Raw genomic sequence first — 22907 nt, forward strand, 5'->3', positions numbered from 1 at the left:
AAATAAATTATATATATATATATATATATTGAAATAAGGTTTACTTTTAAGTAGATGTATATGTTACTACATGTATTAAATAATTATTATCATATATTATAATTAGGCTAGATAGACTGCATAGACATGAATACAAAGGTTATTTGGTCATTGCAAAAAACTTGGGCCTTATTGTAAATTGTAAAAGCTTTTATTTAATAACAAATAAGGTGCTTTTGCAACACAATCAGTAGAATCACATTCTGAACATAAACTGAAAACAATGTCTATATCATCTTGTTCTACAGTTTGCGGGTGGAATACAATAAAATATATGTTGCTGGCCATATGAATGGAAAACAACATTTTAAATAACCATCCAAAATACACCAATGAGATGCAATTCATCACATTTACCACAGACCGCTGGCCTTAGGAAGCACCCTGACTGTGAAACTTAAGGAAGCAATTGTGGTTTTTCGAAATGCAAAGAAACACACAGCATTTGAGACATCGCACACGTGACGTTCGCTCACAGCCTCCAAATCTACACTTGGCCTCCTCGCTGTCGGCCAGTTGCTCCGGCCAGTGCCCAAAGCCATCATAGCGTGTAACTGCATCAGGCAAAGGGGTCTCAAGAACTGGAGAAGGTCTTGAGCTTGAATTTGGACATTGTCGTTTTGGAGCAGGATGGCAGGGGGGTGATGAGTCTTGGGCATCAACGCCGCTAGAGAGAATCAAAGCTTTGGCCACCTCTAAACGAAATGCCATAAGTGATAGCAAATCTGTAATGTGACTGTAATCTTGCTTGTACTGTATCCATGAATTAACCAATACCAGATCAATTAGGTCCCAGAGAACAGACTGTGGCCAAGCGTTGACTGCTGAGCTTGTGCTGGGAATACGATAAAGGCTTCTCAGGTCCCGGTTTAGATTTGCAGCTTTAATCACTCGCTCGAAGCCGCTGACAAGAGATGTTGAGCGTGGCTTTTCCTTTGACACTGACGAAAGGATGAACCCATGGTGACATCTGAACAGCTTGAGTTTTCCATCGGAGCTCACAAACTCGTCACCTATTTGCCCCCTCGCCCCGCCAACCTTGCCAGCGCTTTGCACACCTGCCTTTAAAAGATGCTCCAACATAGAAGGTGTGGACAGCTCTGGCTTGCAAAGAAACACCATCCCTTCGTTTCCGTCCTTACCTCTGGAGACCATTTTTTCAACTATGGTTTCCCTATGGGAATCATCTATACTCAAGTTAAAGTCCACAACCAACCCTTCACCGCTTACCACAACTGTGTGAAGTAATGAATGAGTTGGGTGTCTTTGAAAAGGGAGCGGGTACTGGTCCACCCCAAAGCTTCCATTTCGCTTTAGTGCCTGACAACAGTCTTGTACCCGTCTAATCAACATCGTTACCTTCCACAAAGGGTCCGTCTTTGACCCGGAGACATTTGCGCAACTATGTCCCTCTTCGTTACAGTGGGACTGGGAGAACAATCTGGATGTTTCTTCAGTCGGATTTTCACTATTTGTCTCCGGAAAAGGTCCACCAGCCCTTGCAAGCCTTAGTGTACGAGTGAGCTCACAGAATCTTGAAGCAGACATGGCATCAGAGATTAGAGGGACTCTGGTGAGGTCTTCCCAGTAGAGCTTTGTGCTGGGAAACTGTTTTTAAAAACAGGAAAAAAGAGGAAGAGGACATCTTTCTCAGTTACATTAGTTATACATAGTTCAAGCATTATAGGGATAGTACACCCAAAAATGAAAATTCATAATTTACTCACCCTCTTGCCATTTCAAACCTGTATGACTTTCTTTCTACTACAGAACACAAAAGAAGATATTTTGAACAATGTTGGTAACCGAACAATGGCGGTACCCATTCACTTCTAATGTATGGACACTAAACCAATGCAAGTCAATGGATACCGATGTTGTTCTGTTACCTAAAATATCTTATTTTGTGTTCTGAAAAAGAAAGCCATTCAAGTTTAAAACAACAAAAGGGTGAGTAAGTGATGACATAATGTACATTTTTGGGTTAACTTTCCTTTTAATATTAAAGGCCTACTTATATTTGGCAAATTTACCTTGAGAGTTCCCATTGCAATGTGGATTCCTACATACTGCGCAACCTCTTTTCCTGTAACAGGTTTTGGCGGTTTTGACATTTCTCGTGTGCAGACTGCAATTTCCGTCCATGTGTCCCAGCTAAAATATTGATTGAAGTAGTTAATGGGCTTCCAGTTTAGCTGTCTTCCTGCTTCTGTGTGGACTGTTTGAGACAGACACTCATTTCTAAAGAAAAGAAAAGAAAATGGTAAAACAATTATTGAAATATTAAAAAATATCCAGAGTATACCTCAGGTACATGTTAAGCCAGCAACACTCACCCTCTGCCACTAGGACCACCTTTCTCTACTTCGTTTGGATGTACTGTAGCACTATTCTGTAAACCATGGTAACAAGACATCAGAATGGTTTCAGCTTCTGGCTCAGAATGGACGATATCAGAATCACCAGCATCTGAATTCTGAGAGAGGAATTCTAAAAATCCTTGGGTGCTTTGGTGCTCGCCACTAACATCACCTACATAAAACAATAAAAAAATCATGTAAAGCACAAAGGACAGACCACATATGTTATTCTTTCTTTTCGCTTATTTACCATCTTCAGAGCTTGTGTACAGATGTGGCATTTCCATTTGTACCGATCCCATTTCCTCACATTCTTCTAATCCAGATGAAATCCCTGCGTGTTGTGAACAGGACCGATAATAATTATGGCATTCAATATAGAAAATATTAGGCATAAATTGTGATGTAAAAATTACATAATCCACCTTCCAGCCCCTCTGAACCCATGCACTTCTGATCTGTATGAGGAGTCTCCACCAGATGTTCTCTGTCTTCCTCTTTTACAGGATAAAAAATACACTGCTTGCTGTAGGACTGCAGGGGAACTACATGAGAGTCAGAAGAGATGCCGTCTGTGTTCTTACCAATGGGCTTATCTGCAAGAAAAACAGAAAGCCTTTAAACCCACATTCTTTTGAATCAAATGATGCAATGACGCACTTTTTAGAAAAAAATAAGTTGTTAATACTGCTAACCAACCTTGGCATGAAACATGGTGGATATCAGTGGGCTGGTGAGCCTGGAATATAACAGGATCATTCATAGACATGTGCTCTTCTGCTTTTACCAAAAACATTTGAACTCCACGCATGAAACCCCTCTCAGAAGAGGCCTGACCGAGAACAGCCTGATTTGAAGAACGTTCTTCTAACTTCACGTCAGCAGCTGTGCAAGCGGAGTTAGCCTTTAATGTAAATGCAGAATAATTTAAGTATTTCCTTGTTAATCTAAAACATTAAATACAATGCAAAATAAATAAATAAATTATGAACACAAGCATATATTTACATCAACACAACTTTTCTAGCATGACTGCAGACAGTTTTATCGGACACATGCGACTAGCCTAACTTAAGTTAACTTTAGTTTTTTTGTTTGTTTATCGGTCTACTGTATGTAATATAACTATATAAATAAATTATATCATATTCAACGCTACAGGGACTTTTTGCTGAGGTCTTCCAGAAGTTAAGTTTGGACAACATAACGTTTGTTTATGTTGTCTATAGTCTTAGCCTCAGACGTCACGCCCACGGACCGTTGGCTGAACGTCTGATGCATAAGGCACACTTTTCTGGAAACACTTCAGCACGTTCAAAGTCGTCATCTGATTGGTTGAATATCACAGGATTTCCCGGAGACGTGTATGTCGCATTTTTTAACGGTCCACCTGGAAACAGCACGAAGCAGTCTGACCTAAGAAGTAAGCTGTCGTGTTTACAACGGTTGCTATAAGAATTCATCACGATCGACTTAACGCTTAGTTCTTAAAAGTTTGTGAGGTTCACGTCATAAACTTATAATCATATGGTTGCTGTTAACTTTTGACACGTTTGTGAATTTGCACCGGTCTGTTGCTGTGGGGACATTTCCACTCCTCTTAACATTACGTGGCACAAAACGAAATGTGATTGGTTGCTTAACCTGTTTCTTGGACGGGCCTTGCCAAAGAAAGCAACGATAAGTTCCAGACCTTCAGTATGAAGGCTACACAAGACTATGTTGTCTATAAATGAACAATACTAAATATTTTAAATAAATATTTATACAAAGAACTGGAAAAAATAAATCGAATTGCTGTGTGAAAAGCATACAGAAGCAGTTACCCGTTTCCTCTCACTCTGGCTGTTAGGAGGTTCCGCATTTCTCTCACAAGCAGTCAAGAATTTTTCCAGTATGATTCCAGGAGACCTGTCATCTCTAGCCAGCTCTGCAGATTGCTCAATAAATGAACCATCTTGGGAATTTATCACCTCTGTTACACTCGTAGTAACAGAGTCCAACTCAAAAACTACCTGATCCTCAGGACTCTCCTCAGAAGATGACAATACGCAAGTTGCGGTTGTGTTACCTCCATTCATGTCTGTTTCTTTGACCTGTCCCTCTGGAGTATCCCTGAGTACACACAGCTGATAGACAACTTGACAATCCTGTGAATCTTTTTTTGCATCCATGTCCTTTTTACTTCTGTTCAATCTGCTGGACCTTTTCCCAACCACTCTCTTACCTTGCCCTCTACCAACACCTTTCTTACTCCTTGTCTCGGAACTTTTTCCTGTCGCTTTTTTCTGTTCATCAACTCTGTGTACAAGCACCTCCTCTTCTTCTTGCTTTATCTCTGGTTCGATAACACAGTGAACTACATTTTCAGTTAATACTACCTCGGCATCTTTTGCAGTCTGTTCAGGCTGAGAACATGGATGAGAATTGCTTAATTCTTCGGTCTCACATTCTTGAGAGGCACTTGAAAGATTGTTTATCTGAGGGCTATGATTCTCCTCATTTTCATCTCCAACCATGACTAAATTCACCTCTAGGGACAATTCTTCTTTAATTTCTTCCTCCACAGCATCTTTAAGTTCAGTGCCAGAGGTTTCTGTCATGATCCCTCCCACTCCGCCTGCTTCTTTGTCTAACAGATTGTCACTCGCTTCTATACTTTCTGTCACTACGGGCTGGACAATATTTTCGACTACGATTGGAAACTCTTCAGGATTATTTTCAGGGGGATGCTCGGTTCCAGAAAAAGTTCCTTCAATCTCTTTGTCTTCCTGTTCCTTTCCTTCTACACATTCTGAAGGAAGCATCAGTGAAGGAGATGGACTAAGCACTGGAAATGAAAGTCTCTGCTCTTCCCTGTCTCCCAAAATCTCACCCATTTCCCAATCTGTCGCTACTTGAATTTCAAAAACGTTATGTTGAACATGTTTTTCACTTTGTCTCATGTTGTCTTCCTTTGTCATGTCAACAGCCTCATCTTGTTGGGCCGTGTTATCAGCAGAGTGGAAAGATGCCATGTGTTCCTGTAAAGCGGACACTTCCGAGAACGTCTTCCCACAGTCTTGACACCCAAGAGTAAGTCTGGAATATGGAGGGCTCAGTGCAATTTCCTGATCTATCTTAGTAGGTGCTTTTCTTTTGCGTAAAATCTTCGGCTTTCCTGCAGAAGACGCAGAAGTTAAGATGCTGTCAACAGGAGACAATGTGTCACTGCATAATATTTTGTCTCCAGTTAATTTTGTTTTCTTTGGTTGCATAACATTGAGAGATTTACCCAAAGGCTCCTTTGCATCGTGCTTGTTTGGAGGGGATTTTTCTAGTTCAGTTGCATCCAATTTATGTACTTTCAGTTGAGGCTGCTTGTGGCCTTTCAATAACAGCAAAGCTTGTTGCTCTATTTGAGCTTGGTCTGCAGTGTTGAGTGTTCTTTTTTTCTTGGCTGCTTTATGCTTTGGAATTTTGTGAAGATTTTTCTGAAAATCAGTTGTTGTTTTTTTAACCTTAATCTGGAAATCATTATTTTGTCTTTTTTTAACCTTGACCTGAAAGTCATTTGTTTTTTGTTTTTTAACTTTGGATTTCTTGGGACCGTCTTCTCGAGACGTCTTGCTTTGCTTCTTCTTCTTTTGCGCAGGTGCCAACATTTCATCTTGTTGAGGCTCCTGGACAGTCTTAGTTTTCTTGGTTAAATTGTTCTGACTCTTCATTTTCCTTTTCTGGGGTTTCGTTTGTGTTACTTTTGGAACCGCTGAAACGTTGTTTTCCACACTGTTTGATTGACATGTTGATTTTATTTCTGATTTAGCTTCAACTCCCTTTTCTTTTTTATCCTGTTGTGATTGTTGTTTAAAATACATGTCATGCTTTGACAAAATAACAGCTTTGTTTTGCCCACTTTTTGGCTGGCTTTGGTTTTGTTTGGATTTGTTGGGTTTGGTCATTACCTTCTGCTTCGAGGGTTTTTTCTTTTTTCGTGGTTTTGGTTGCAAGGCCGTTGATGTGTCATTCGGCAAATTGTACAGGAGGGCCTGTTTAGTATGAGTTTGTTCAACACTAGACAGTTCTTTTTCTGAAACAACTTGGTCCTGTTGAGCTTGGTTTTGTTTAGGTTCTTGAGGCTCACTTATTTTGACTGTGTCACTCTGTCCAGACAGCACATTTGAGTATGATTCCAAATCTTGTATTGGTTCAGAACACAGCATGTCTGCCTTAGTGACAGCCTCCTCTGATACTGTTATGTCATTTGTCAGCGATGCATTTTCCTCTTCAACATCAAGAGGCGTTTCTGTTTCATTTAGTGGAACTGAAGTTGTTACGGTTATTGTCTCCAAATCAACATTGTCTTGTGTGCCTAGCAATTGCTCCAAACCTGCTGTTAGTGCCTGCACAGAAACCGAATCATTCTGCAGGGGTGTCTGATCCAGCAAATTTAAAGTTTCAGGCTCAACTGGTATAAGTTCTAGATGAATTACATCATTTGTGTCTGTTCCTCAGTCAGTACGGCAGGTGTCGTTTGAGTTTCAAGTCTTGAGTCCTGGTTTTCTGACGAAGTATTTGTTTTTTCCTCCTGTGACAGACTCACAGTTTCCTCTTGCTGCACATCTTCCATCTCTGTTGATATTTGGTGTTTATTTTGCTCTTTTGACAGATCTGTGACCATTTTCTTGCATTCTGATGGGTGAACTGTCGACTCAGTGAAATCTAAATGCAACGGCTGCATTAATCCTTGTGGATGATGCAGCCCAGCGCCTTGTGTCTGATAAGGAAGTATAACCAATTGGTTCACTTTTTTTACATTTTCAAATTTTTCGATTAATCTTTTAATTTGCTCAGCATCCAGCACATCTATTTGCTGTGGTATAGGCACAACAGCTTCTGCACACTGGGGTTGTCCAGCTGTTGTCTGGGTTATAATAAATCCTGGTTTTGGTTGTGCCACTGATGCAATGCTGCTTTGCGACTCCATCACTTTGTCCTGAGAATGTCTGTTTTTCATGTGAAGAAGTAGTGTTTTAGACGTCTTGAAGACTGTATCACACTGTGAACATTTGAATTTCCATTCATTTGTACCTGCTGAAAAACAAAACATTTGCCAAGATTAAGGATTTCACAATTATAAAATAATTGTCTAAGCACGGTTATTTTACTATTGCATTTAACCACAATTATTGCACATGTACACCTTTAGAATAGGAAAAGGACTTTTTAATGGTTAGATATTCATAAAACCCAGTGACAAAGAGTGAATCATAATAATGATTTATGGCAACTCAACAGGCAATTTATCGCCATAATCACAGTTATTTATCAGATAATTAATTGTAAATTGTATAATTATGAAAGCCCCAACTAACATACAGTAATAAATGGTCCATCCTTATTCTTCTAATAATGTTTTGTCTTTTAAAGCCAGTAATTAAGATATCTAAAAAGTCAAACAAGGCACAGTCTCAGAAAATCTTTAAAAAACACAAAGTTGTGATCACAGTATGCTCACCTTTATTCCGCTTTATCTTTGTGGTGGTCAAAGCCTTTTTCTGTTCAGCGGTACCCTCTGCATCATCTTCCTTATGTTTGTCTAAGTGTTTCAGAAGAGACTTAGGCGTGGTAAACCTCTTGCCACAGTTTTTCTGTAGGCAAATATAAGGCTTTTCGCCGGTGTGTACTCGCTGGTGGTATTTGAGCAGCGTGAGGGTTTTACATGGCTTGCCGCACTCTAAACAAGAGTAGCCCTGTTTGTTAATGTGGATTTTCTTGTGACTTGTTAGGTCGGTAGATCTTGTGAAGGCCTCATTACAGAGTGGGCACCTAAATCGCTCTTTCTCTGTGTGTGTGCTTTGATGGACCCTGAGATCCGCGGAGCAGGCGAAATGCCGATCACAGACATAGCAGGCAAAGAGAGCGTCGGTTAGCATGTTTTGAGCATACTCTGCGGGATGGCTTATTTTGATGTGCCGCCGCTTGCTTTTGTGGTCCTTGAAGATGATGTGACATTCCAGGCAATGTAGTGAGAGCTGAGATGCTAAAAACACGTGCATGAAAAACATAAAAAGTGCAGATTATAATAAAACAGTAGGAGCTTGTAGCTTCTATTTTCTTGTTAAATCCAAAACTATGCTATAAACATCTGATGAAATACAGATGTGCTTTGTATCTTAAAAGTATTCAAAAAAAGCGAAACAACTTACAGGAGAGATGCATTGGATGGATTTTTAGTGGTGCATATTTGTCCTTCTTTGCAGGGATGTTTTTTCTAACAGTGTCTTCTGTGCAGCCTCTGGATACATCTGTATTAGAATCTTTAGTTGAATCTGTTTCACATCTGGTCTCTTCGGAGAGTGCAGGATCAGAGGTTATTTCCTGGGTGACTTTAACAAATTCTTTCGCAAGAACATGGTCATTTGGTGCTACATTGGAGTCTGTGGGATCTACAAACACAGGTACTTGTAATGTACCACCGTCTGATGAGCTCGTAGTGTCAGGTGCTGGTTCACATGGCTCTACTGTGAGAGTTTCCGAGTTCGGCTGGGCCTGATTTGACCGACTTTCAAAAGGAAAGCCTGGGATGTCACAAGTTTCATATGTTTCTTCTTCAGTAGCTTCAGGTTGTGTGCTGGTTCCTTGTGTTTCCGTGGTAAACGCACATTGCTCCTCTGCAGGCGATATAGGTTCTATTAATGGATGCGCTGGAACGTAGAGGTTGAGTTTCAACTCAAGACCACTGTTCTGGGGTGTACCATCTATTCCATGTACAATGGGATCTGCTGGGGCTTCAGAGGCAGACAGACGCTCAGAGAGTGAAAGTGATCCATTGCCTGGAATTGCTACAGAGTAATCTTCAAGTTCCATGATGATCAGCTTCAGACGCAAAATCGATTTTCTCAATGTTGATATAAATATTCATCTAAGATCTCAGAAGTAAATCCTAAAATGAAAAAATTGAAAGAGTTTGCATGTTAAAATATGGAGGGAAGAAATAGACATGGCACACATACAATAGAAGTTTACACACTAGAATAATCTGGATGGATGGATTTTTAGTGGGGCATATTTGTCCTTTGCAGGGATGTTTTTTCTAACAGTGTCTTCTAGCTTTCCTGTAGCTCAGTGTTAAGCACAAATGGAAGGTAGTGGGTTCGATCCCAGGGGATTGCAAATACATATGTAAAATGTATAGGATAAAGCAGTGTAAATCGCTTTGGATTAAAGCGTCTGCCAAACGCCTAAATGTAAATGTAAATAATCTGACGGCAGAATGGCTACACTTATTCACTCTCTATAACCTCACACACCATTCAGGCACGATCTAAAATGTAAGGTAGGTCATACAATTTGCAATATCCATGGAATGTTCTTAAAAACTTCTGTAAAAATATAAACCAGCTTGGAAACGTCCCATGCACAGGTGTGGCAGCATGTTCAATTCACTCATAAAGTTTAAACAACATCAACACCGCAATACTGTACTATGTTAGTATGTAATCTGGTCTTGAAATTATTTAGTTTTTGCAAAGCAATTTACGTTTTAGCATTGAAATAACTGTGCATATACGCAAATAATTGGCAGAGGTGTGAAAGCAGTACTCAGAAAACACAGTATACAGTATGTCAGTTTTAAAAACTTCAACATAAAACAAATTTACAGTCCAGATGGTGTTACTGATGTCCTTTCGATGTGGAAATTTAAATTCACCTCATTAGTATCAACAAGTTTGTTGAAAGGTTCATTAATAGTATAATGTTAAATCCAAATATGAATACACCTACCAAATGAATACACAGTAAATAGACAGCATAGGGGTAAAAGCCCCCAAAACATACAAAACCATATTATTGTCTCTTTAAAAAAATCTAATTATATTGCTGTAAAGGTAAGATGATGTTTACATTCTTGTTTCAATTATATTTGACATACCACATATGACATCAAAGGCTACAGTCAGGTCGAGATTCTATCGCACGGATCTAGTTGCATTTCGCTAACTATATGAAATCTGATTTTTTTTCTGGCTCAAGCTAAAATGATGGGTTCGACCATAACGACCTTTTATTGCGTATATTACATGAGCTCTCGTAGGTATCTCATTGGCTTTCACAGTCCCTATACGAGACAATGAAAATTAAAAAAATAATTAAAAAAATTGAAAGTCAAAATTTAAGCATGTGAAAAAATATGTTTACAGTCGTTAATTGATTTGTAAGTCTACGTTTCATGTTTTTAACAGGCGACGAATTGTGCAATTCTAGCCCATTGTGTGCAGAACTGCTTTTAATATGGTGTGTATCTTCGCAATACGTGTAAGTAGAGCCCTTTATGTGTAAATGCACAGCATTGGGTGAATAATATAAGCTTCAAACTCACCGGTGCTTGATGTCTGTACCTCTGGCATCATCTCTGCTCAGCGGTTTCTTAACAATTCATTTTGCATGTATTTTCGCGATGAGCAAGCCCACCATAACGCAACACAGCGATGCAGACAGTGTGACGTCATGGGCCGACTGCGGATTTGTGGGAGTTGTAGTACATAGACGACTTTGGTCCCAGAAGTGAGACGGCTACACATCGTAGACTGGTGTGGTGGTGTTGGGTCAATGTATTTATGGTAAATATATCTGGTTATCACTACGCAGGCGTATATTGGCAAACTATTGAGATTTTATAGCATTCATACATCAAAAAATATATATTGTTTATTGGAATTATTATTATTGGAAATAATTTTACGCTTATTAATGTTTATTAATATTTTTATTGATCACATGTTGATGAAAGCAATAAAGTGGCCTCTAATAGACCGTTTAATATGAAGATAAATCAGTAGCAAAACTTGAGAGCATGTAGATTTTAGTATAGATTTAGTAGAAGTAACAAAAGTCAAGGCGGGAAGATTTAAAACTGCAGTGACAGATTTGAGAAGTTGTAGATGCCTGTAAACGTCTAAATATGTGCTATGCATTTATGTCTGCCAATGTATTTTGTAAATGCCAGTTTACACATTTGTGACTATTTTTCAGATTTGTGAGTTTTGACCACGAGTGCAAATCTCAACGTTCAGTTCAACTTCAGTTTTTTATTTTAGAAATTTTGACATTGGGGCTGCGAGTGTACATTTTATTGTATAGATACACATACTTCCTTTACAAGTTCCCAAATTAAAATCTACATGCTCTCACGTTTTGCGACTGATTTATCTTCATGGTTTAATGTCAGGGTCCAATAGTGACATCTTGTTTGTGTTATTGGGGTGTTTTCCTATATATTTTTGGCATTTGAAAGGTTGATTTCGTTATATTATGATAGAAAAGGTCATATCAATTCAATTTTAATTTGTTATTTCTTTATAGGCCTCATGATATGAATGATAACTGAAGGAAAAGTGTGTTCTCCTATAGAGTCAACATAAAATCTTAATCAAATTATTTTGAATACTTTTAAGAACTGTACATTTTCCATCACTCTCAGTTAAACCAGCACAAATCTGTCATTAGGGTGTCACTCTTTCAAAAAGTACACTTTTGTACCTGAAGAGTATACTAGTGGTAATCAAAGGAACACATTGATACCAAATTAATACAAATCTATAACTACTGGTAGGCTATATTTTAGCATCTTTTTAACAGTACTGTCCTACTGACAGCTTTCAGTATCTTCTTTTCTGATAATGATAAATGGATAAATTACCGAAATGGTAAAGGGATGATTTGGATATGATGAATCTCTAGTTAAAATGAATTTTGATTTGGTCACATACAACTTTTATCACACTATATAACATCTTATATATCTTAAAAAAGGGTTTTTTTACTATAGATTCCATTACAAAGATCAATTAAAGGGATAGTTCACACAAAAAAGGAAAAATCTGTCATCATTTACCCACCGTTTTGTCATTTCAATCCTGTATGACTTTCTTTTCACAAAAGAAGATATTTTAAAGAATGTTGGTAACAGAACAAAAGCAATACCCATCCACTATTGTATGGACACAAACCAATGCAAGTCAATAGGTACACCACCGTTGTTCGGTTACAAACATTCTTTAAAATATCTTCTTTTTTGTTCTGCAGAAGAAGGAAAGCCATAGAAACGACGAGAGGATGATTTAATCATTTTTTGGTGAACTATCCTTTTAAATCAGACTGCAAAATGTTTATTTCATAAACAATTTAATGCATATATAATATAAATGTAATGTATTATAATGCACAGTTTGGTTAAAAGCAATGCTAAAAACTCTAAATACATACTCTCCACATCAAAATAAAAGACATTAGATCATATACCTGTCCCAGGATGAATTTATTAATAGATATTTCAGAAATAAAATTAAATGATCTTGAATTACAAAGACCAACCAGGCTGAGCAAACATTTAGTTGCTAGCCATGGTGCTGTTGATCCAGTTAATGTAGCGGCACACCTCAGTATAAACCCCAGGATAGCCTGGCTGAGCGCAGCCATAGCCCCAGGAAACAACTCCTTGCAGTTTACCACTGCACACAAAAGGGCCACCAGAATCTCCCTAAAAAGAATTTTTGAAAAAGGAAAGGAGAAATGTTTTAAAACAGTTCAGAACAGCAGAGTTTATAAAAAAGTCATACAAAAGGGAGAAAATGATGCACCTTGCTGTGAAGCACATACCTGACATGAGTCTTTGCCCCCCTCCAAAAATCCAGCACAGAGCATATTAGTGCTAAATTTGGAACCATAAATGGATTGACACTGTTGTCTTGCGAGTACCGGCAAATTCAAACACTGCAGCACAGAAGCATAGTCAACTGGAAAAAAGAGCAAAATAACATGTTTAATAAATGTTACAGCTTGGCGTAGCTTTTTTTAACAGTTTTTTGTCATTTCAAGCATTTAAAGAACCTTTTCATTTATCGTCCATCTCACCTCCTGTGTTGATCTGATTGCCCCATCCAGAAACCAAGCATTGCTCCCCTGTGAAAGAGCAGCTGGTCGCCAGAGGGATTGCATTCACATAGCCGTTGAAGACGGCCGGCTGATTCAGCTTGATCAGCATGATGTCGTTGTCGTATGTGTTGGCATTGTAGTTTGGGTGAGGAATCACTTTCTCTGCGTAGAATCGCTGCTCTGTGCCTTCATCACTGAAGACGTTATGCTCTCCCATGTGGACAGCAAGTCGAGGAGGTCTATTTGACAAAGAATCTCAATATTACTACATTTTCTGGCAGCAACGACCTACAGAGTTCATTAGTAGGTTGGCAGTACAGTCATATTGCTTAAATAGTAAACAAGCACTGGCAACTGTCTCAATCTGTAGTGATGTTTAAACTAGACAAGATAAATACTCACGGAATGTAGCAGTGAGCAGCTGACACAAGCCAATATTCATTAATCAGAGATGCTCCACACCAACGTTCCCCATTATCATAAGTCAGGTAAGCCTGCCAGGGCTGGGAGTGAGCTGAGCATTCATAACCCCCGATGATTTTATTATCATCGGTGTTGGCGGCTTTATCAAAAAAATATTTTATTACAAAGTGCACATAATAACTGATGAAGCAAACTAAATCACTGTTTAAAGCTTGTCGAGGCTCTTGTGGTTAAACTTGATCACTGGAGCTGGCGTCATATAGAGTCCAGACCTATGACTATAAAACCTAAAGACCAGGGCTGGGTTTCCTGAACCTTCTAAACGCAACGTCATTTTTAATTTATACTCTAAGAGTGGTAGCGATATATTCTTAAGAATGACGTAGTGATACGAAGGGAAAGGGAAACCCAGCCCAGATCTAAGAAACAAATATATTTAACAGAAAAAATATTTATTGAGGGATCTGCTTACCCACAGCCACCACCAGTAAAGCAAACACAATAGTCTTCATTTCAAAAGTGGAGAACAAAAACAGCAGACACATTTATATAGAGCATTTTGCAAAGAACAGAAAAAGATTTATGTGCAGAGTCATCAATTTATCAACATTAACAGCCAATAAGATAATGACAAATCATTTAGAGGGAATTGTCCAGCTGTGAAAACAGTTCTTATCACAGTTCTCCAAAGACATGATAAATCCAAGGTAGTGTACACTCATGAAAGTATAAAGATGAATAAAATGCAGAGACTGGTCTCGGAAAACACCATTTTACAGCTGTGAAACTTAAGAAAGTGCCGTTGATTTGATTCATATATGTTTATTGATAACTGTTTGTGTTGACACGTTGAAATACCCATGTATCAAAATCATGTTTTGTGTTGGTCATGGGTTGACTCATCAATGTGCAAAATGAACTTGAAAAAACAACTAAGCATCACCTTATTTATAGCAATAAAGTAAACTGTAAAAAATCCAACCACCAAGACTTATACTAGAGATGTGAGTATATTATATAATAACACTGGACATAAACAGCACTAATTTAAGGCAATACCTAAGTGTTAAAAACTGCATCATATTTTAATGCTTACTAAACCAAGGACTTGAAGATTAAAGCGTATCGAAAATCATCTCATGTTTCACAAAAATATAAATCAGTAACCTGAAACAAATCATCATCTGAAAATAAAAACATTCATATTTTATAGTAAAAGGCATGTTATACTGTCATCAAGAATAACTGAAAGACTGTGTTTTGGAGTGATGAGTAAATCATACAAAAGGAAAACATGTTTTCAGCATGAAAAAGCTCTCATTGACAATACTATTAGGAATAATGCTGGTCTTAGGTTTAACTTCGACTTGATGTCCTAGAATACTGTTACACAATGTCAAACTGAAGATGTCATATTTCTCCCCTTGCATGTTTCATATAATGCATGTGAAGTTCAGCCTCTTCACGGAAATGTGCACCGCATTCAAAACACTCCCAGTCCTCAACTTCCAACGCCTCATTTGAAGGTTCCCGTTCTTCATCTAAAAACTCTGATGAAAAGTTAGTTTTGTCAGATGATTCACCTTCAAATAAAGAAAAGTTGTTGTCTAGTCCTTCTTGACAGACAACATTCGTTGTTCCCAAAATATATTTTTTCATTACCAATACTTGATTCTGTCCTATGAAAGCAATGTTGTTTTCCCCCAGGGGAACATCGTCTCCTTCCTTAAAGACTGTCAGATGCGTTTTCCGATGTGTAATCAGATTTCCTAGTTGTGCAAAAGCCTTGTGGCAAAAATTGCATGTGTAAGGTTTGGCACCGGTGTGAATGTTGTAATGGTACCGGAGTTCAGCTGGTACCCGAAAGGATTTCTGACAGATGTCACATTTGTATTTTTTGTTATCATGGCCAAGCAAGTGTCTTTTTAATCCTTCTGAACTGACGAAGCATTTAGAACATATGGCGCACCGGTGAGGCCTCAGCTTGTGCATTTCCTGATGGGCTTCAAATTTCCAGACAGAAGAGAAAGATTTATTGCACTGGTCACAGTGATGGTTGGTAGGTTCTTCGGAAACACACCGCTTGTTAAACTTTATGTGAATTGCGAGGCTGGATGGACCAGAGAACGTCTTCTAACATTTCTGACAACTGAACTCTGAAAGCTGGGCCTTTGAAATCATGTGCAGTTTCTGGTGATTTCTGAAAGACTCCAGGTAGGAATAGACCTTTCCACAGATGGGGCAGACATAGATCCTGTTTGTACGGTAAAGAGACTTTTCTTCTGCTGACCGCATAATAACACAAGGCTGGACGCTGGGGGTCTCTGAGGGTTTCACTTGACAGGAACTGTTAAAGCTTTCAAGGTTGTGTTGTTCTTCTTTAACTTTCTTCATCTTTTGTCCACACCTCAGACCACTTTCAGTTTTATAATAGATAGACTCCACCTGACTTCGGACAATCACTAGAAAGGACAGAAAGAGGATTCATAGCATTAACGCATGACCATGTTATGAATCCAATTCTAACATATCTATATAAACAGAGTTTTTGCACCGACTGCAACAGTATGCTACAAAATAATTTCACTCTGTAATATGTCACACAGTCACAACAGCAATGTTAAAGGTATAACTCAAAAAGTGGTATCTAGTTGATTTTGATTTCATTTTGCAAGATGAAAACACTGGCCAAGAGGCACTTCCGGTTTCATTAAAAAAAATCGTACATATATAATGAAATCCTCAAGATATTTGTTTAACATTTGTTTTAGACGTTTGTATAGTGTTCAGATTGTACAAAGTAAGTTATTCTCGACCAGCATCGCTTATGTTCTCCGAAGTGCTATATAGTATCTGATATGCAATACAGTTAATAAGTTTTAAGGTTTTCAACATTTTTAGAAAAGTAGAAAATGTATCAAAATAATTATAACACCACAAATTTATAACTATTTTGGGGAGTTCATCAAAATTGCATGGACTGTGGAGGAAACAGGAGAAGGAAACCCATGTCGACAGAAACTCATGGCTCTGACATGACTGGAATTACATTGTGACTACTAAAATACTGATACATCTTTGGTGGTCTCATATTGTTTTTCTTTCAAATCATCAATTTCAAAAAGAAATTCAATAGAAAGAATTTTTACTTGGTAATAAATGAAATAACTGTGTTAACATGATTACATTGATCTCCAAAAAACTAATTTCAAAAATGTGGATGCCTTTAATAGGCTTTAGTCATGCACTATTGACCAATAGTGTTCACCTCACATGCTGCCAAATAACTACAAGTACTACATAAAAATGCTATTACAAACGCAACACAACAAAACGATTGCTATAGGGGGTAAATAAATATGTAAATAATTTTGTTGTTCAGCTTAACTAAATGGAACAGATCTGTACTGTACTTGAGCAAGAATTTGTTGATCCAAGATTTAATATGCATACTGGTTAAAAGAGGCCACAGCTCTTGTCCTATCGATGAAAAAATAAACATGCAATTCCTATCGATAAAGGCAATGAAGAAACACAGTTTTACTGAAATTATGACCATTTTAATTGAACAATTATGAAGAATTTACATTCACTGTTTTGATAATAGATATACATGTGAACTCGCAAAAGCAGGTCAGATAAAGTACCATAAGAGCAAAATAAAACATTAGTAGTCATTAAGACATTCAGTACATAAAGTATGTCAGCAGGGAAATATGTACAATCTTTTGTACGCAACTCCTTGAGACCAGGTTTAATATACTGTTGGTCATAGTCAAATCTTGAGGATTGATATCTTGATGGTACTATTTTTGTGGCTTTAGAAGTCCACTCTTTGTGTGGCATTTACTTTTAATTCCTCTTCAAGCAAAACAATGTTTAATGTCTAAAAGATTCTCACTAATTTGGAATGTTTTCTAGGCAAAAGTCACTACACACCTAAACAAACAAATATCAAGATATCACATTCTTTACAAGTCAGTCTTTTATATTGCTTTAGTTCTTCAAATGGTCACTATTCTTATTTATGCTTCAACATGCTATGAATACAAATGAAAATGGGTTTTAATGCACTGGAACAAAGCACTGCCTTTGGCAGCAGTTGCAGCTTAGACATTCTTAATATCAATATCCAACCAGTATGTTGCAATGCATATTGATAAGAAAATTAACTTGTCCCAGTATCGTCGGTAAATTTTCAACAGAAATACTGTGCATGTCCTACAAGTGTGGAAAGACTTAAGGAAGACTTCACACAAAAATTCTGTCATTATTTATTCACCTTCAGGTTGTTCCAAAGTGCAAACCTGTATAAATTTGTTCTGCTAAACACGAAGGAAGATTTTTTTAAGAATGTCAATAATCAAACAAATCACACCCCCCATTACATTTATTATCCTTACTATGGCAGGAAATGGGGGATGAGATCTGTTTGGTTACTGACATTCTTATAAATATCTTCCTTTGTCTTAAGCAAGGAAAAGGAATGTATACACCTTAAGAACAATATGAGGTTGAGTAAATTATGACAGAATTTTCATTTTTGGGTGGACTGTCCCATTTTTGAAAATGTTATTAAAATATTCAAGGTCAGACTGTTTGGTTGTTAAGTGGACCCAGAAACAGTATTTGACCTTCCATATATGGTGTTGCGTGACATCAGGCTTAACATTGTACCATAAATAACATTAAGGGTACAATGCCACAATTTGTCAGATTGTGTATGACACAAAATATACAATCACAAATCAAAATCATAGATGAAAAGATTCAAGCATAATATTCAGATTTAATGGATGCTTAGAAAAAACATTTTAACAACTCCAACAACATTTACTAGCCATATTTAACAAACACCTTGTCAGTTTCAAATATTGAAAACTCTTTCAGGGTGACAACAAAGCAATAATATAGACATTAAACTGCAGGAAAACGTGAGGAAAATGTCTAAATACATATTAAGAAGAGTTACCTTGAGAACAGCATGGCCATCGGTTACATAACAGAGATCTAATAAGATTCAAAGTAACAACATAATTTTACATACTTATAGTAATGCTCTGATTTCAGCAGCCATGTTTCCATCTCCCTACCTCTATTTATGCAAAACAGTTAAAACTAAAAGCATCTTCCTTTTTCCTGTTTTCCAAACAGTTTTACTGTACTCAACAATCAACATTATATAACAATACAGTGGTTATAGTGTTAAAATAAACCAGTGAATATGTTCAATCTGTGATGGAGAAAAAGTATCACCATTCCATATTTATACATTACTTTATACATATATTTTCAGAACTCTCCACGTGCATGTGCAATATAATGCTGATGCAGCTCTTCCTCCTTGTTAAAGGAATGCCCACACTCAATGCACGTCAGGTTCCCAGCATCTCCTTCTGGAGGAATCAACTTACTGTCCTTTCTCTCCTTATCACCCAAACACTCCTGATGGTGGTCAATGAGATCTCGGATATCATGAAATATCTGTGGACACAGAGAACATTGAAACGGTTCCTCAGATTTGTGAACAGCCTGGTGCTGCTGTAAAGCTTCAGGTGACAAGAAGCTTTTCTCACAATCCTGACATTGAAAGTTGTGCTCTGGATTAGAAAGCACTGAGTAATTGACCTTGGATGTGGATTTATGAGGTAAAGCCTTCAGTTTGGACCCTGAAGTACCGAGTCTGTATCTCAGTTCGGTTGGGAGGCGACGGCGTACTTCATCGTGCCATGCGAGATGCTGCTGCAGCTGGCTTTCAGTCCAGTAACCACGGCAGCAAAGAGCACAAGTGTGTGGTCGACTTTTTGCCAGCTCCTTATGTGCATTTAACTGCTCCTCGCTGTGAAAATCTTTAGCACATTTGTGACATTTATAAAAATATTTGGTCGTTATGTTTTGAATAGGTTCCTCTTCTGTAGATGGTTTCAGCTTTTTCTTATTTGCATTGCAAGTGCTTTTGTGGTTATGAAGAGCCTCCTCAGAAGCGAAAAGCAACTTACATGGAGAGCAAGTAAAAACACGCTCCTCACGAGATGCAGTGGGTTGTTCTTCAACCTTGAGGTGTTTCTGCCATTTGTGTGCACGAAGGCCACGTTCATTCAAGAAACTTTTAGGGCAGTAAGGGCACTTATACTGCCACTTGGGCTTCTCTTTCTTGGTGATCATTTTGCACTTTTTTTGGAGAGGTGGACCTGATTCCCCAGTATCGGAGATCTCAGACTGCACTTTGTCAGTATTATCAAGCTTGCCATGCATGTTTGTAAAACGAGCCGTTAGAAGAGACCCACTCGAAACTCACGTTTTGCAACTGATATCATAGTGTCTGATATATCATAATGTCAGGTTCCCATAGTTACATCTTGTTTATGTTATTGGGGTGTATTCTTATATATTTTTAAAATAATAACCAATTAGCCTGGTAAATGGGCTTCTGAAAGGTTGATTTCATTATATTATGATAGAAAAGGTCATATAAATTCAATTTTAATTTGTAATTTCTTTATATGCCTCATGATATGAATGATAACTGAGTGAAAACTGTTTTCTCTTATAGAGTCAACATAAAACCTGAATCTAATTATTTTGAATACTTTTAAGAACTATGCATTTTCCATCACTCTTACAAAAACCGGCACAAATCTGTTAATAGGGTGTCACTCTTTCAAAAAGTACACTTTTTTTACCTGAAGAGTATACTAGTGGTAATCAAAGGAATATATTGATACCAAATTAATACAAATCTGTACCTACTGGTATGCTACATCTTAGCATCTTTTTAAGGGTACTGTCCTACTGACAGCTTTCAGTATCTTCTTTTCTGATAATGATCGAAAAGAGAAAGTGACATCTCTACTTGAGATGGATTTTGATTTGGTCACGTACAACTTTTATTACACTGTATAACATCTTATATATCTTAAAAAAGTTTTTTTTTCTGTAAGTTCCATTAGAAAGATCAATTAAAGGGATAGCTAACACAAAAAGGAAAATTCTGTCATCATTCACCCACCGTTTAGACATTTCAATCCTGTATGACTGTCTTTCTTCTGCAGAACACAAAATAAGATATTTTAAAGAATGTTGGTAACAGAATAAAAGCAATATCCATTCACTATTGTATGGACACAAACCAATGCAAGTCAATGGGGACACCACCGTTGTTCGGTTACCAACATTCTTTAAAATATATTATTTTGTGTTCTGCAGAAATAGGAAAGCCATAGAAATGGCTAGAGGATGTGTAAATGATTAAGTACTTTTTTGGTGAACTATCCTTTTAAATCAGACTGTAAAATGTTTATATCATACAAAATATATTGCATATATTATATAAATGTAATATATTATAATGCATAGTTTGGTTAAAATTAATGCTAAAAACTCTGAAGACATACGGTCCACATCTAAATAAAATATATTAGATCGTATATCTGTCCAAGGATTAATTTATTAATAGATATTTCAGAAATAAAATGATCTTGAATTACAAAGGCCAACCAGGCTGAGCAAACATTTAGTTGCTTTCCATGATGCTGTTGATCCAGTTAATGTAGCGGCACACCTCAGTATAAACCCCAGGATAGCCTGGCTGAGCGCAGCCATAGCCCCAGGAAACAACTCCTTGCAGTTGACCACTGCACACAAAAGGGCCACCAGAATCTCCCTAAAAAGAATTTTTGAAAAAGGAAAGGAGAAATATTTTAAAATAGTTATCAGTTCAGAGCAGCAAAGTTTATTAAAAAGTCATGCAAAAGGCAGAAAATGATGCACCTGTCTGTGAGAACATACCTGACATGAGTCTTTGCCCCCCCCCAAAAATCCTGCACAGAGCATATTAGTGCTAAATTTGGAACCATAAATGGATTGACACTGTTGTCTTGCGAGTACCGGCAAATTCAAACACTGCAGCACAGACGCATAGTCAACTGGAAAAAAACAGCAAAATAATATTTATAATAAATGTAACAGCTGTACGTAGCTTTTTTTAACAGTTTTTTGTCATTTCAAGCATTGAAAGAACTTTCATTTATCGTCCATCTCACCTCCTGGGCTGATCTGATTGCCCCATCCAGAAACCAAGCATTGCTCCCCTGTCAAAGAGCAGCTGGTCGCCACAGGGATTGCATTCACATAGCGGTTGAAGACGGCCGGCTGATTCAGCTTGATCATCATAATGTCGTTGTCGTATGTGTTGGCATTATAGTTTGGGTGAGTAATCGCTTTCTCTGGGTAGAATCGCTGCTCTGTGCCTTCATTAATGAGGACGTTATGCTCTCCCATGACGACTACAAGTCGAGGAGGTCTATTTGACAAAGAATCTCAATATTACTAGTTTCAGGCAGCAACGACCCAAAGAGTTTATTTGTAGGTTGGCAGTACAGACATATTGCTAAGATAGTATACGAGCATTGGCAACTGTCTCAATCTGTAGTGATGTTTAAACTAGACAATATAAATACTCACGGAATGTAGCAGTGAGCAGCTGACACAAGCCAATATTTATTAATCAGAGATGCTCCACACCAACGTTCCCCATTATCATAAGTCAGGTAAGCCTGCCAGGGCTGGGAGTGAGCTGAGCATTCATAACCCCCGATGATTTTATCATCATCTGTGTTGGCGGCTTTATCAAAAAAATATTTTATTACAAAGTGCACATAATAACTGATGAAGCAAACTAAATCACTGTTTAAAGCTTGTCGAGGCTCTTGTGGTTAAACTTGATCACTGGAGCTGGCGTCATATAGAGTCCAGACCTATGACTATAAAACCTAAAGACCAGGGCTGGGTTTCCTGAACCTTCTAAACGCAACGTCATTTTTAATTTATACTTTAAGAGTGGTAGCGATATATTCTTAAGAATGACGTAGTGATACGAAGGGAAAGGGAAACCCAGCCCAGATCTAAGAAACAAATATATTTAACAGAAAAATTATTTATTGAGAGATCTGCTTACCCACAGCCACCACCAGTAAAGCAAACACAATAGTCTTCATTTCAAAAGTGGAGAACAAAAACAGCAGACACATTTATATAGAGCATTGTGCAAAGAATAGAAAAAGATTAATGTGCAGAGTCATCAATTTATCAACATTAACAACCAATGAGAAAATGACAAATCATTTAGAGGGAATTGTCCAGCTGTGAAAACAGTTTTTATCACAGTTC

At 37.7% G+C, this 22907-nt stretch overlaps 4 protein-coding genes across 5 annotated transcripts; all 4 read right to left on the minus strand.

Moving 5' to 3' along the window:
- Positions 1-174: 174 nt before the first annotated feature.
- Positions 175-10869, minus strand: LOC130432535 (uncharacterized). Of its 2 annotated transcripts, XM_056761942.1 has the most exons (11): positions 10762-10869; positions 8588-9324; positions 7897-8421; positions 5674-7472; positions 4226-5559; positions 3099-3303; positions 2825-2995; positions 2650-2733; positions 2376-2571; positions 2073-2280; positions 175-1647 (listed from the first exon to the last, which is right to left on the minus strand). In XM_056761942.1, exons 4-11 carry the CDS (start codon positions 6599-6601, stop codon positions 412-414), a joined length of 4362 nt encoding a protein of 1453 aa, XP_056617920.1. In that variant the 5' UTR covers positions 6602-7472; positions 7897-8421; positions 8588-9324; positions 10762-10869; the 3' UTR covers positions 175-411. The 2 variants fall into 2 exon arrangements, with proteins under 2 accessions (XP_056617920.1, XP_056617918.1); XM_056761940.1 differs by having other exon boundaries at positions 4226-7472.
- Positions 10870-12680: 1811 nt separating this feature from the next.
- LOC130432568 (trypsin-like) lies at positions 12681-14295 on the minus strand. The gene is made up of 5 exons (XM_056761998.1): positions 14212-14295; positions 13719-13878; positions 13296-13555; positions 13041-13177; positions 12681-12921 (listed from the first exon to the last, which is right to left on the minus strand). The coding sequence occupies exons 1-5, from the start codon at positions 14282-14284 to the stop codon at positions 12772-12774; spliced, it is 780 nt and encodes a 259-aa protein (XP_056617976.1). The 5' UTR covers positions 14285-14295; the 3' UTR covers positions 12681-12771.
- A 2360-nt stretch (positions 14296-16655) lies between these two features.
- On the minus strand, positions 16656-19994 carry LOC130432683 (zinc finger protein 429-like). The gene has a single exon (XM_056762174.1). The coding sequence runs from the start codon at positions 19992-19994 to the stop codon at positions 19032-19034; it is 963 nt and encodes a 320-aa protein (XP_056618152.1). The 3' UTR covers positions 16656-19031.
- Positions 19995-21166: 1172 nt separating this feature from the next.
- LOC130432570 (trypsin-like) lies at positions 21167-22783 on the minus strand. The gene is made up of 5 exons (XM_056761999.1): positions 22696-22783; positions 22203-22362; positions 21782-22041; positions 21528-21664; positions 21167-21402 (listed from the first exon to the last, which is right to left on the minus strand). The coding sequence occupies exons 1-5, from the start codon at positions 22766-22768 to the stop codon at positions 21253-21255; spliced, it is 780 nt and encodes a 259-aa protein (XP_056617977.1). The 5' UTR covers positions 22769-22783; the 3' UTR covers positions 21167-21252.
- Positions 22784-22907: the final 124 nt, after the last annotated feature.

This window comes from Triplophysa dalaica, chromosome 12 (genome assembly GCF_015846415.1).
Source record: "Triplophysa dalaica isolate WHDGS20190420 chromosome 12, ASM1584641v1, whole genome shotgun sequence".
Classification (NCBI taxonomy): domain Eukaryota; kingdom Metazoa; phylum Chordata; class Actinopteri; order Cypriniformes; family Nemacheilidae; genus Triplophysa; species Triplophysa dalaica.